The sequence below is a fragment of the Cataglyphis hispanica genome, chromosome 17 (genome assembly GCF_021464435.1).
Source record: "Cataglyphis hispanica isolate Lineage 1 chromosome 17, ULB_Chis1_1.0, whole genome shotgun sequence".
NCBI lineage: Eukaryota > Metazoa > Arthropoda > Insecta > Hymenoptera > Formicidae > Cataglyphis > Cataglyphis hispanica.
In genome coordinates this window covers 4,526,773-4,540,313 of record NC_065970.1, presented here as the reverse complement: position 1 = coordinate 4,540,313, position 13,541 = coordinate 4,526,773, and the positions used below count along the sequence as shown (strand labels likewise).

Sequence of the window (13,541 nt, the reverse complement as noted above, 5' to 3'; positions counted from 1 at the left end):
ACAAAATTATTTTAAAAAAGTGTTAGTCGTTGGCTAACATCATACGAATTCATTTTTAACGTCAAAATAGTCATATCATTAAAATTGACGCTATATTGTGAAAAACGCATGAAAAGAGTCAATTCATTTCGTTTCGCTAGCGCGGCTAGCATCGAGTGAAGTCACATGACCACATGCAACGCTGAAACGAGCGTCTCATGAAATTTCACCTTAAAAGATATAATATATAGCTATATAGTAATATGTAGTTTAAAAGATATCGATGTGAACTTTGATTCTCTATCTAATGTCAAAAGAGCTTATTTACGAATACGAATTTATTGATAAAATTGACTTATTTAATATTCTTTATAACCACCTGAAATTTGTCAGTCTAATTCTAGGACACCCTGTATATCGTATATATATTAGTACATTATATTATACTTGATTATTTTATATTTTTTCTGTACTTTATGCAAATTTGAACATCGCTTTTAAATTTGAATTTGAATTGAAACGATTAAAAAATTATTTTTATTAATCCAAAGAATTAACAATTTTGAGATATATTTTTAAAAATGTCATTTTTTTAAAGTGAATATTACATATTTGACCTTAGAGAATAGAGAAAGTAATAATTTATGATGATAATATAATAATAATAATTTTACACAATTTCGTTATATTAATAGATTTCTGGGAAATTCTTGTTACAATCTTTTTTATTATTTACATTTACAGAAGGAAATATACAGATATTACTCATGAGTACAAATTCATTCCTCATGTATTTCTTGTTCATTCAAAAATGTAATGACTTGTTCTGCTAATTCTCTATAAATCTCTGCCTGTCTAGTTTTTGGAAATGCCAAAACAATTGGTTTACCACTATCCGAACATTCTGCGATGTTCTCATGCATTGGTATCCTCTGTAAGATATCTACATCTGTGACATACACAAGTCATATTATATCATGTCACAGACACATATATATTATAATAATATAAAAATAAACCAAGAAAATATATATCTCTTGTTAATAACAATATCATGATTGAAAAAAGCATATCTTGCTAATTATATAATATAATAAAAATTATCATAATAATGATTTATTACCAAGTTCTTTAGCTAATGATAATGTGGCATTGCCAAAGATTGAAATCTCTGTCGTGCATTTTGGGCATATAACGGTGCTCATGTTCTCCACAATACCAGCAACAGGTATGTCCAACTTCTTGAACATATTTGCGCCTCTCCTGGTCACTTCTAATGCAACTTTTTGCGGCGTCGTTACTAACAATGCGCCAGCAATAAAGTAATTTTGAATCAGGGAGAGGTGTGTGTCTCCTGTACCAGGAGGAGTGTCTATCACAAGATAATCAAGTGATCCCCATGCCACTTTATTCACCAGTTTGTCCAATGCATTCATCACCATGAGTCCCCTCCATACTACTGGCGATTTTTCGTCTATTAAAAATCCCATGGACATACTGCATGTAAAAAATAAAATTATAAAGCATAAACTCATTTATCCCATTTAATGTATTTGACAATTAATCACCATTTCACACCATAATTTATAACAGGTTCCATGAGATTCTTTTTATTTATCATGGGTGACTCGTATATATTCATCATCAATGGTATAGACGGCCCAAAAATGTCGGCATCTAGTAAGCCAATTGATTTTCTTGGCTCAATAATTTTTAAAGCTGTCGCTAAATTCACTGCGGTTGTCGATTTTCCAACACCACCTTTACCAGAGGCAACTAGCAAAATTTGTTTAACACCCTTTATCTGCTTTCGCTTAGGAAGTCCACGTGCCATGATTTCTTTCTGTCTGGCTTCTATGCTCTCTTGCCTGATCTTAGCTGAATCAACTGCTGTGTTGTACTAGAATAAATATGAAATAAGGATAATTGATGACGAATAATTACAAACTTTTTATTCTTTTTTTTTCTATCTCATAATTTGTCATTTTCTTCAAAGAATTTTAAGTTTAATTATTTATTAAAAATTTTCTTTATCAAGAAATTTTAATTTTTAATTTAATTTTTTTAATTTTATTAAAAATGTTTTTCCAAGAATAGGTTAAAAGTATAAAGTTCTACGATTGCATAAGATTTTTAGACACTTTGTACATAGAATTTTAACAAAATAATTACTTTTTCATGCCGTTGCCACAGGTACTGAAGCTGCTTAAAATATTCGCCTAAACGCGGTCTCACAGAAATATTTAACATTTTCAAAGATTAATCTGTAACCTCGTGTGCGCGCGAAATAAATGTGCATTGTATAAAATATATATGTTAGAAATGAATCACTGGCATAAAACAGTTCGTGAAAAAAAAAAATTTTTATCTTCCCGGATTTTTTTCTTTCATTATATATAATAATCGAAAATAATTTTTTCGAAAAATAATCCGCGACACAGATTTTTTTCCAAATGCGTCGAGATGAGCTTCCATCTGTCAACGGTTGGAGGCGTTGACAAGCTGACAGCTGTCCAGAAATGCGTGTAAGTTATTCGATCGGCGATTTTTCAGATCGCCTTATCATTTCCCCGACTTTTGCCGCCACGCAATAATTACCCCCCTCCCCCCCACCTCTCCTCTTGCATCTCTCTCGCAGAATACATACATTTACCCTTGTATTTACGGTACAAGAAAAAAAAAAAGAAAAAACGCACACATCACGGCACGCATAACCTTAGATCTCAATGGTGATTTCCATGACAAGCTTCATGACAACTGTCATGATAACATGACAGTTGGAATGAATCGTCGATTCCTTCGCGAAAGATTGCAGAATCAAGCAGAAGACGCCCGCAATTAGCAAGGTGTCGCGCGGATTTAAATCGCCGGGTTAGGTTAGGTTAGGATTGGGTGAGGATGGGTTTTCGTACTTTGCACGAGTCGCGCTTATTTGTACTTTTAGTATGCTAAAAAAAAAAATGGCGTCCACTTAATCAACTTCCTGCTGAACGCGAATCGTGATCTGTTTTGATTGAGTTGTATTGTTGTCGCTTGAGAAATCGATGATGATGATGAAACGTATGTTTGTCACACGCTGTTGCTTTATCTTTTCTCTAAACATTATCCCGCGATGACGATCGTAGTCGAAAAAGTCGAAGCAATCTTTGATTAGAGGTTATAAGAGAAGAATTAATCTCAAAGTTTTCGATTATTAAAAAACTGATCTCTTCTGGCGAAGTAAAATTATACTTTCTCTTTGATAATGATAAGGATATTAACAATTGTGAAATTGTGCAGGTGAAGGACGTTGCATTTGATCGTTCTGGGAAGACAGAATATGGGCCTAAAGGCAGCTGTTCAGGCTCTGAAGTGAGTATTTAATTACATATATATATATATATATATACAAAGCATTTTTCCAGTTTGCATCCCATCAACATGCGAAATATATGTTTGACAGAAAAGCAGAACCGTTGAAAGATAAGGTCCAACGCTGCAAGGATTTGCTGAACGATAATGATGCCTGGGTATGTCAGCAGCAATTGCAAAAAATATACCAACAGGTCCTCATACTGGATTTGGAATACGCCTTGGACAGGAAAGTTGAGCAGGAGCTGTGGAATCTTGGATTTAAGAACTATATAGCGACTCTGCAGTCGCAGGCCAAGGACAGGAAGAATCCCAAGCGCGGTGAATCACAGGCATTGCTCAGTTGGTGCTTAGAGGCAGCTAGCGGGTTTTATTTGACTTTGCTGCAAGAAATTTGCACTGTATTTGATTTGGATCTACCATTTAGAAGGTATGTCTTTGCCAGAAGTATAATTATGCATTTTGTGTGCATAATTTTATGTAAATTTATTATCAGAAATACACACTTGAATTAATTCTTACAGGAAAGGTTATGTTTATGGATGTACATCCCCATGGAAGGCTGTTGAAAAATTATCTCCACCTCACAAATCATCTTGTTTTTATGCTTGCCAATATTGCCTTGTACATCTGGGTGATATTGCACGGTATAGAAATGAAAGCAAGCAAGCTGAGATGTTTTATAGACATGCCGTTTCGTTATCACCATCCAGTGGGCAGCCTTATAATCAGTTGGCGCTCTTGGAAGCATCCCGCGGTGACAAATTGGGAACAGTGTTTCATTATGCACGTTCGGTAGCTGTCAAGCATCCCTTTCCCGTTGCCATGGCAAATCTCGCCACGACTCTATCCTCTGCCTTGAACGACAAATCTTTCAATATTGATGGCAAGACCAAATTGAACTCTCAGGAATATATCGCTGTTTTTCTGAAACTTCATGGAATAATTCACAATTTTGGTGATTTGAAGCTTGCATGCTCGTACAGTAAACAATTGACAGAAACATTAATTGCGTTAGTTGCCACCGAGAGTTTCAGTCCATGGATGCTAATACAGATGTTGGTAATCAATCTATATGCTCTGCAACATGCGACCGGAATTGGCACTGATAGCACAGAATCGTTCAAAAACGAGCAATTGACCAACGATGAAAAACTGGCTCGTGACTGTATACTGGATCTAATCGCAGGCACTCTGTCTGCTTTACTGTTACCCGTTTATACGATAAAAAGCTCTATCATTGAATACTTTGCGTTGCCTTCTAGTAAGTATATTTTGTGTATATTGCAATTTTCTTTTATAATGATTGCAAAATGAAACGAAATGAGACAGAACTATTTTTTTCCTACAGTAAAACTGTGCCTTGATTGGATCAATATAAAACCCACGGTTTTGGAGGAAGTTGCTTTTACGTCAAGATTACAGATATGGCCCAGTCTCTGTGTGCTTTTGAATGCTCTACAAAATTGTGTGGTGAATTTTAAGCATGACGAGTGTAAGTAGTTGCATCGCATTTAAGATTATCAGTTAAATTTTTACTTGTTATATTTTTAATATAATTGAGATTGAAAATAAAGTTTATAATAGGAAATAATATTATAATAACTTTTTTATATTTATATAATTTGCATTTTAATAAGAATATAATGGCTTATATAAAAAATACATATTAATATCATAAAAAATTTTTTTTCTTCTTTTTCTCTTCTTTCCTTCTAAGATAAGAAAGTAAGATAAAAGTTTAATAAAAAATAATTAAACAGATGCTGTAGTGCCACTGCCAGAAGATCGCGACCTTCAGGGTTTTTTACCATTGGAAAAGAGTTTTGAGAATCTCAGATTTACGAATACTGCGCTAGAAGGCGATACTGCGATGTTAAACAAATTACGGGCCGTACGCATTCTGCATTTGGGACGTTGTCTCGCTCAAAATCGAATCAATGGATCTGCGCCAATTTCGATTACGACAGAGGAGAAAACAGGCGATAGCATATTCACGTCCACAAGCAATGGCGCTGGGCCCAGCAACGAATTGATGAAAGAACTCGAAGAACTTAGCTTGAACAAGGAATCGAAACAATTGAACACTTCGATGAGCCCGGTACTGTCTGAAGCAGCTAGTAGCAAAAGTTCTGTGGAAACTGACGTCGAAATTTCGGCAGATAAGAAGATTTTTCAGGGCATCCTTAAGCCACAGGGTTCCTTAGAACGGAATCGAGATTCGGTAACGAGCGTCGTAGAAACGAGCGGTGGCGAGACGTGCTCTCTTCCATGCACAAGAAAGCCGCGGCAAAATATAGCAATGCAGGCGATTATGCGACGCGCGGAAACTGAGCAAAAACAGGTGACGTTTAAAAATGTGTCGCCCGTAATTGTCGAAGAAGAGAATGATAAGAAGGCGAAAGCAGCGGTTGCTTCACCGATCAGTGTTTCCATAACGAATAAACCGACACCAATTCTAGAGATGCCTAAAGCTAATGAAACTTCCAATGTAAACAACACTCTCGTTAGCGCTTCAAATCGGCTATTAGCAATGCCGCTCGGTCCATCCGTCGGTTCACAGAACCAGTCCGCATTGGTTCAGAGTCAGCAGAGACCTATAAAGTTACCGCCCAACATCCCCATGCCCGCTCAATTGGTAGTAGTTAAAGAGCAACAATCTCAACAAGTTGCTCAGCAAATGCTACCGCAATTAAACACCAGTGGCATGGCGACAAGTCAACAGACTCCGACATTGGGACCAGTTTGCTATTCGACTCAATCGTTTAACGCGCAGAATCCACAATTCGCCAACAACTTTATGACGAACCGAACACCGCTGACGCCGAACGCACCGCATTATCAGATACAGGGACAACTTAGTAACAATGGACAATCGGTTTCCACTATACCGCAGGGCATTAACGGAATACATCATTCGATCAATCAGAGTAGACCGTTACATCAGAGGATGCCGCAGAACGTGTCCCATAGCCCTGCGCAGATGTTGCAGCAAAATTTGCGATTAGGTTCGCCCGCTCAGCCAAGTATGTTGCCGCAAAATATGAATCTGCCAGCGAATAATATGGGGCTACAAGCGAGCATGAACGTAGAACAACAGAATCACACTATTGGATTGCAACAGCAGAACATGATGCAGAACAATTCTAGATCAAATAGCATGCATAATCAATTGAATATGAACGGTAGTTCAGGTATGGCAAACATATCGACAATGATGTCGACATTGTCCGTATACGAGAAGGAACCCCAGCAACCGAATTTAACAACGCTAGTCAATTCGCAGAGTCCAACGAGCGGATCTAACTTTCAACTTAATTTCAATCAGAACCAATTCAATCGAAATCAAACTTTCGTCGGTCAGGGCTCATTGTCGCAAAGTCAGCCATCGCCGTCGTTTTATAAAAATAATCCTGACACGATGGATTTTCAATTCCCGAATCAGACTAAGATAGTTAACAAGACTCAACAAACGCAACAACCAGTGACGAATAATTATAACATGTTCTGCAATTATGAGCCGGCAGAGCATTTTAACTTGTGGAGGGATAGCCGACCGCCCCAACCGCCAATCGCTTGGTGGGGTTCGTCTAGTAATGCCGCGACTCAGATGCACGTGAAGGATTCCACTGTAAATGATAATGCATTCTCGAACTGGAGCGATTCATCTGTCCTCGGAAATATGACAAGTAGGATGCCGCTGACGCCTGGTAAAAATTATCAGCAGCAACAACAAAATGGACAGCATGGCAGACATCTTATGATAGGAAATAATTTCGAGGATTCCAGATTGTTTGAAGTAAGTACTATCATTTTGTCAAAAAAATACATAAGTCATACATAATGTTTATAAAAGACATGACGAAATTTGTGCAATATATTTAGAGAATAAAGTAAGATAAATGTTCCTATAAATGTCTGAAATTTATCAAATTAGTTTTTCAATTATAAAATTTTTATTTGCAATAAGTTGCGATACACAGAATTTGAAAAAGTAGACAGTTATTATATATATGTATATAATCCGACAAAAATCGAAATCTAAGACTAAAGTTTTCTGAAATATCTATTGTAATATATAAACGCAAGTTATTAAACTCTAAATTTATGTCTGATATTCTAAGAAAAGTTTCTTTAAATATGTTTTTCATTTCTTCTTTTATTTATTCTATTCTTTCAATATATAATGCAAATCAAGGATGTTTTTAATTTATATTTCCAAGTGTGACACATGTATCATTTTTATCATTATAACAAAGGTTCATGTGTTCATTTAAACTGGGTTCATTTAAACTGGGATTTATTTAATGCCAAGATTATTCATAGCAATTTATTTTATACTGAAATTTATAGATCTTATATATTTATATGATAATTAAATAAAAATATATCCTTGATATTTTTTTCTAGCACGAGCAGAAGCCGTCCCAACCCGTGAGTACCGGCAACACTTACTCTCTATTCAGCAGTAACACATGGAGCACCGTTAATACACCGATCAGTACGAATTCGACTGATCAAGACCAGATGAAAGCACGACTCAATCAGCAGTCTCTATGGTCTGGACCGGGTCCTTCCCCATTAGAGCGGCTTCTCGAACAACAGAAATCGCTTCGCGAGGGCGGGACCACTTGAAGAGACGCGCTAGAATCCATTAAAGAAGGTCAAGCAGTGTAATATCGGTATTCAGCATATGCCGATTTAAGTAATCACACAAGTGTAAACGCGGCGGCGAAAAATCACTTAATTATTCGACGAGAGAAATGCGCAAAATTCTCAAAAGTATGTAGAAGCGGATACTGAGCTCGACTATAAGATGCAGCCTGCTATCCTCGTGGCATTATGAAATGCGCAGAGGTAATATAATCTTCATTTATTTTGTAATTGCATGTGAGAAATCTGCAACAGACACATTATGTGATTTTCGGATTTCTTGCAAATTAAGAAAAGCGGGACGAAATATGAGCAACGAGAAACGATGAATTAACCGCAATTTATTAATTTGTATGAAAATAAAATAGACAAGCAACAAGGGGAAAAATTATTAGAGGTGTAAAGTGCAGTAACTCTTAACATACATTAAATTAGAACGCAGGAAATAAATGAAAACGTAGATGTTAATTACAAGCGAGAGGCGCATGAATTTTGTGTTTTCCTGATGTATTTAGAAAATTCGCAATAAACATGTATGATTTATCAAAATCACCTACATTATATCAGCGATGCATGTAGTTTTGTTCTTGTAATTTTGTAATTAATTTGAATGCTGAAATTATAGATTATTATCCTATATTAAAAAATTAGATGAACGATAATAATGTTAAACATTTCATTTTTAATGTAACAGCTTTATTTCACATTATATAAAAGAATAATATTTCATTAACAAGTTTTCTTTCTAATACTATATATGTAAATAATATCACATATATATATAACATAAGCGCATAATACATATTGCGTAGTATTCCTCCGTTTTGTCACAAGTTCTTAAAATTCTTATTTCAGATCAATATTTCTGATATTCTATTTTGTTAAGAGAATATAAGAAGTGTAGCAAACAAACAAAATAAGAAATTTTTTTATTTTTTTTTATTTTTTCAATATAATTACCTAATTGATTTTGTACTGAAATTAAATTGGAAATATTTTATGAAAAATTATTACATTATTTGCATATGATTGCATCTGTTCCTGCAATCTGTGATAGAATCTCTTTCTTTCTCAAATGCTTCTCTATTTTACTAATTAGACAATATCACTGTGTAGGACTAAATATAATATAAAGCTCCATACTTATTTCAATGAAAATTACATTGAGTCATAAAATAAAATTACAAGCTGTTAACATAACTATAAACGGTAAAAAATGTTATATTTATATATACGTAATTAAATGAAATTCTTCATTATTTATATAGGAATATTATGTTTAGTAAGAATAAAGTTGCATGTAGTTTTTACCTTCTTATGTATCAAGAAATTCATAGTCTTTAGCGTTTTTATTTTTTTTTTTTTAATGTAATATCACGAATTATTGCTTCTTCCATTAAATATCATCAAATAATTCTACTATGTCGTCTTTGGCGGCGGTTGGTTTACCATGAGGAAGTTCGCGAGAATAATCGACTCTACGCTTTATCGTAAGGTTACAATGAAAAAAGTTTTTATCGTCTAACATGTTTTTGCGCATATCGTTCTCTTGTATATGCAAACAATCGGATTCCGTCCTTACTCTACACGATTTTACCTATTGGAAACAATGTTTTTAATAATTTAATATATCATTTATTTTTTAAAGAGAAGGAGAAAGAGAGACACACTAAAAACAATTTTTTTGCAAAAAGTTCATAATTACTTATGAAAAAAAAAATAATTACATAAATAGAAAAAATAGAAAAAGAGAATTTCTCTCTTATATGAAAATTATATAAAATAAATATGAATATAATCTTACCGGACCAGTATAAGAAGCATTATATGTCCCAATTGCCTCAAATATATAAACAAACTGCTTGCTTACAGTTGTACAATTGACAATTTGTACATAAGCTATTAGGTCACCTTTATGAGTTATGCTGACATTTAGAAAGAAAAGTCCCATTTCTTTAATGTGGAAAGCATAATCATAGTCACGATTCTGCACGTATTCTAAATTCCACTTTCTCTTAAATACAGTACCTTTTGCGCTGAACTGTAATTATATTTAATCATATGCAAATTCAAAGAAGAGAACATAATCATGTCAAATCAATTTGAGAATCAAATCAAATTAAATTTGAGAAATTTAATTATAATATTGTGATGCTCTAATCTCATTGATTGGTACAATCCTCAAAATCTGCTGAACAATACCTCATAAAATACATCTTTATGGTGATATCTTATATGCCCAATGATTCTTCCATGAGGTAATTCCACTGTGCAAGATCCGATTCGACATGGAAATACTCCTTTCCCTACTCTAGGTGCTAAGTTTATCATTGGTTTTTGTTGTAGCTGTTCATTTTTCAAAGTCAGACATCTAGATGGATTTACAGATTCTGTTTGACAAGCAGAGGATGTGGAAGGCATACAAACAGCCTCGGTTTGAGTAGCCACACATACTTTATTATGCAAGACTCTTCTATTGAGTGCATGATACGGATGTAATAATGATAACTGGAAATGGTATTAGTATTCTGTTTTAAATTTTATCATTTAATCAATTATTTTTCATTTCATCAGAAAATATATATCTGTCTTGTAAGAGCATATTGTTTTCATATTATTCTCATACTTTATTATCAGTATCACTATGTTAATTATGAGAATAATAAGGATTATACCTTAATATCCTCCAATTTAGCTGACAGTTGTTCCGCTACCAAATTTCTTGTAACGATAAAGGAACATTTGCATATAGGACATATTTGCAGCTGTGTTCTGCACTGATTACATATATGGTGTCCATTTATACATTGAACTTTTGTACCTTGTGCTGTATCTAAACATACAGGACATTGCAGCAATTCTTCTAATGCATCGCACCACTAAAATATAATCATAATAAAAAAATTATGAATTTTTCATATAATTTTAACTATATATTAACACTTTAATTATATATTAACACACACACACACACACACACATACATATATATATATATATATATATATATATATATATATATATGTATGTATATATATTATACATATTTTTTTTTAATATATATATATATATATATATATATATATATATATATATATATATATATAATGAAATATTAAAAAAATATTTATTGCGTATGTTAAATTAAATGATTTAATTAGCTGTGAGCAATCAGCCAGTTTGTTATTAAGAATGTATCATAAAAACACAACATATTATAATGTGATATGTGACGCATATCGATGAGGATTTTGCTAGCACCTTACTAAACAATGCCAACGTATACAATACTATACCATGACACGAATTTCTTCCACCATCGTGATTCAGCTCGATTTCGAATTAAAAATACAAGCGTAAAATGTTGCTTTGGACACGAAAACTATCAGCAAATATTCTCCCTATGCGAAGTTATTCTCTACTCTATTGTGGAATTCCCCGTTTTTCCGTTTCTCTTCCACAGTTCGGAGTTCGGTTCCGCCGTTCTGCCCTTCTGTCACGATTGAAAATGAATGAAACTGGGCAGGTTTTTAAAAGCGAAAATTAAAGCTACGAGCATTATTTAATGGGACTTAAATTTGATTCGTCAATTTAGAGTCCGGTATACATTAATTAAATACCAATAAATATAATGTGACAAATGACTTACGATAAGGCCGGGTCTACAATAGGTAATAAGCTTTTAGCCTTTAGAATTATATCGATCGAAAATTTTAAATCATAAGAGCTAGGATTTAAAAGATTTAAAGCTTAGAGATTAGAGTTGCAGACGGGAAACATTTCTGGCTAGAAAGTTTCCGGCTGTTTTCCAGCAAAAACACACAGAAATAAGTCATCAATGTCACGCAATTGACCTTCAAATTAAAAATTTTTGAAGTTTCAAAATTTTTTTCTATTTGATAGACAATTGCGTGATTTGTATCTCTTTGTGTGTCCTTGCTTGACCAATCAGAAGTAGCTTGTCGGCTGATTGGTTAATCCGCAATCGGCAATCATAATCTCAACCGCAACCATACTCGCATCCTATAGTGTAATACGGCCTTAACATCATTGCATTGTCTCTGCCCATAAAAAACTTGAATTCATAGTAAAATATAGTGATTAATTGAGGGGTTGGATTAACCCGTCCATTCGAAAACGCCATTATAAAACTTTTTCACGTGCATTAACATTTAAGATAAATTCACATCTTGACATAAAAGCAGAATGCAAAAAAGCTAATCAGAATTTGCGTTGATAATAAGCAATACAATGGAATGACATTCTGTTACTACCAGCGCGAGTTTTGATTGGCTGCTATTTTTCTGTAAAGATGTGAATTTGCCTTTAAATTTACATATATCGTATGCTATATATATATATATATATATATATGCTATTATTGAAAAACCAAAATGATCACATCGAGATTTCTCCTACTTCTCAGTCTTCATACTTCATAGCTTGCGCCTGAAAATGTATTTTGTGCTCCATTCAGATATTTCTTATGTTCATGGCTTACTATACCTATTATATACTTGGTTTAAAGTCTCCCGCACATAAGACCATATATGTAATACTATCATGAAGAGTAAAGGCCATTGCACGTTAAAAAATTTTAGTCATAGTCGTAAAGCCGTAAGTAAATCAACCAATCACAGTTCAAACATTCTTATTATGTTTAGAATGTTTGATTGTGATTGGTCAATTTTCTTACGGCATTATGATTACGACTAAAATTTTTTAACGTGCAATGGCCTTAAGAAAAGTTATCTCAATAGTGTAGACTAGTGTAGAGTGTAAAAAAAGTAATCACAAAAGATGTTCCGTATGTGGCCAGGTTTGCTGAATGGAATAACTTGGACCATTTTGTCGCCATCTTGAATATTTATATATGTATAATGTTACGTTTAGTTGTATTAGTAATTGGTAAAAGTGTGTTAGCAACACACTATTTATTAAATTACTACCACAACTAAACATAACATTATATATATATATGACTATTCAAGATGGCGACGAAATAGTCCAAGTTATTCTATTTAGCAAACCTGGCCACATTTGGAACATTTTTCGTGATCATTTCTAGGTAGATAATTCTCCTTACTCTTCCTTCATGACTACTACAGTTATTGCTAGTCACGTATGTTATTGCGATAATCGCAGTTTTATACATCATTCATCGAAAGTTCATTAATCATTAATTATATTATAGAAAATTATTTTTTAATACTTGTCGCAATTATGTTTTGGAAAGAAATTCGATAATATGCGAAACATATTTTTTGCATTACTATATTTTGATTGTGTGTCCTAACAATATAATAACAAAACTGACAATTAATTTTTTATCGATTCAAGATACTTAATGTTTTGAAATATAAATTTAAGCTGAATATTTTCTATCTTCTTGCGTTTCTGAAATTAATTTCGATGATTGAGTTAACATCGCATATAAAATCTAATGTTCATTTATAAAATATAATTTAACTTAATTTGATCAAGAAATTATTTCTGTAAATTAATTTAATACTATTATCTTTTCATGCCAAATTTTTATATTTTAAGGAAATATTTTT

General features: G+C 33.3%; 3 protein-coding genes across 10 annotated transcripts; 1 reads left to right on the top strand and 2 right to left on the bottom strand.

The window, feature by feature from the left end:
* Positions 1-686: 686 nt before the first annotated feature.
* Positions 687-2,299, bottom strand: LOC126856003 (iron-sulfur protein NUBPL). Its single transcript, XM_050604158.1, has 4 exons — positions 2,152-2,299; positions 1,548-1,879; positions 1,103-1,476; positions 687-928 (listed from the first exon to the last, which is right to left on the bottom strand). The coding sequence occupies exons 1-4, from the start codon at positions 2,227-2,229 to the stop codon at positions 759-761; spliced, it is 954 nt and encodes a 317-aa protein (XP_050460115.1). The 5' UTR covers positions 2,230-2,299; the 3' UTR covers positions 687-758.
* A 155-nt stretch (positions 2,300-2,454) lies between these two features.
* On the top strand, positions 2,455-8,532 carry LOC126855960 (nonsense-mediated mRNA decay factor SMG7-like). 6 transcript variants are annotated; one of them, XM_050604081.1, is made up of 7 exons: positions 2,455-2,504; positions 3,259-3,330; positions 3,422-3,760; positions 3,855-4,594; positions 4,682-4,825; positions 5,094-7,129; positions 7,741-8,532. In XM_050604081.1, the coding sequence occupies exons 2-7, from the start codon at positions 3,299-3,301 to the stop codon at positions 7,963-7,965; spliced, it is 3,516 nt and encodes a 1,171-aa protein (XP_050460038.1). In that variant the 5' UTR covers positions 2,455-2,504; positions 3,259-3,298; the 3' UTR covers positions 7,966-8,532. The 6 variants fall into 6 exon arrangements, with proteins under 6 accessions (XP_050460038.1, XP_050460036.1, XP_050460039.1 ...); XM_050604079.1 differs by having other exon boundaries at positions 3,384-3,760; XM_050604082.1 differs by lacking the exon at positions 2,455-2,504 and adding an exon at positions 2,628-2,825.
* Positions 8,533-8,905: 373 nt separating this feature from the next.
* LOC126856001 (uncharacterized) lies at positions 8,906-11,763 on the bottom strand. 3 transcript variants are annotated; one of them, XM_050604157.1, is made up of 6 exons: positions 11,633-11,763; positions 11,280-11,473; positions 10,659-10,862; positions 10,186-10,491; positions 9,788-10,024; positions 8,906-9,580 (listed from the first exon to the last, which is right to left on the bottom strand). In XM_050604157.1, exons 2-6 carry the CDS (start codon positions 11,301-11,303, stop codon positions 9,380-9,382), a joined length of 972 nt encoding a protein of 323 aa, XP_050460114.1. In that variant the 5' UTR covers positions 11,304-11,473; positions 11,633-11,763; the 3' UTR covers positions 8,906-9,379. The 3 variants fall into 3 exon arrangements, with proteins under 3 accessions (XP_050460114.1, XP_050460112.1, XP_050460113.1); XM_050604155.1 differs by having other exon boundaries at positions 11,280-11,501; positions 11,633-11,761; XM_050604156.1 differs by having other exon boundaries at positions 11,280-11,476; positions 11,633-11,754.
* Positions 11,764-13,541: the final 1,778 nt, after the last annotated feature.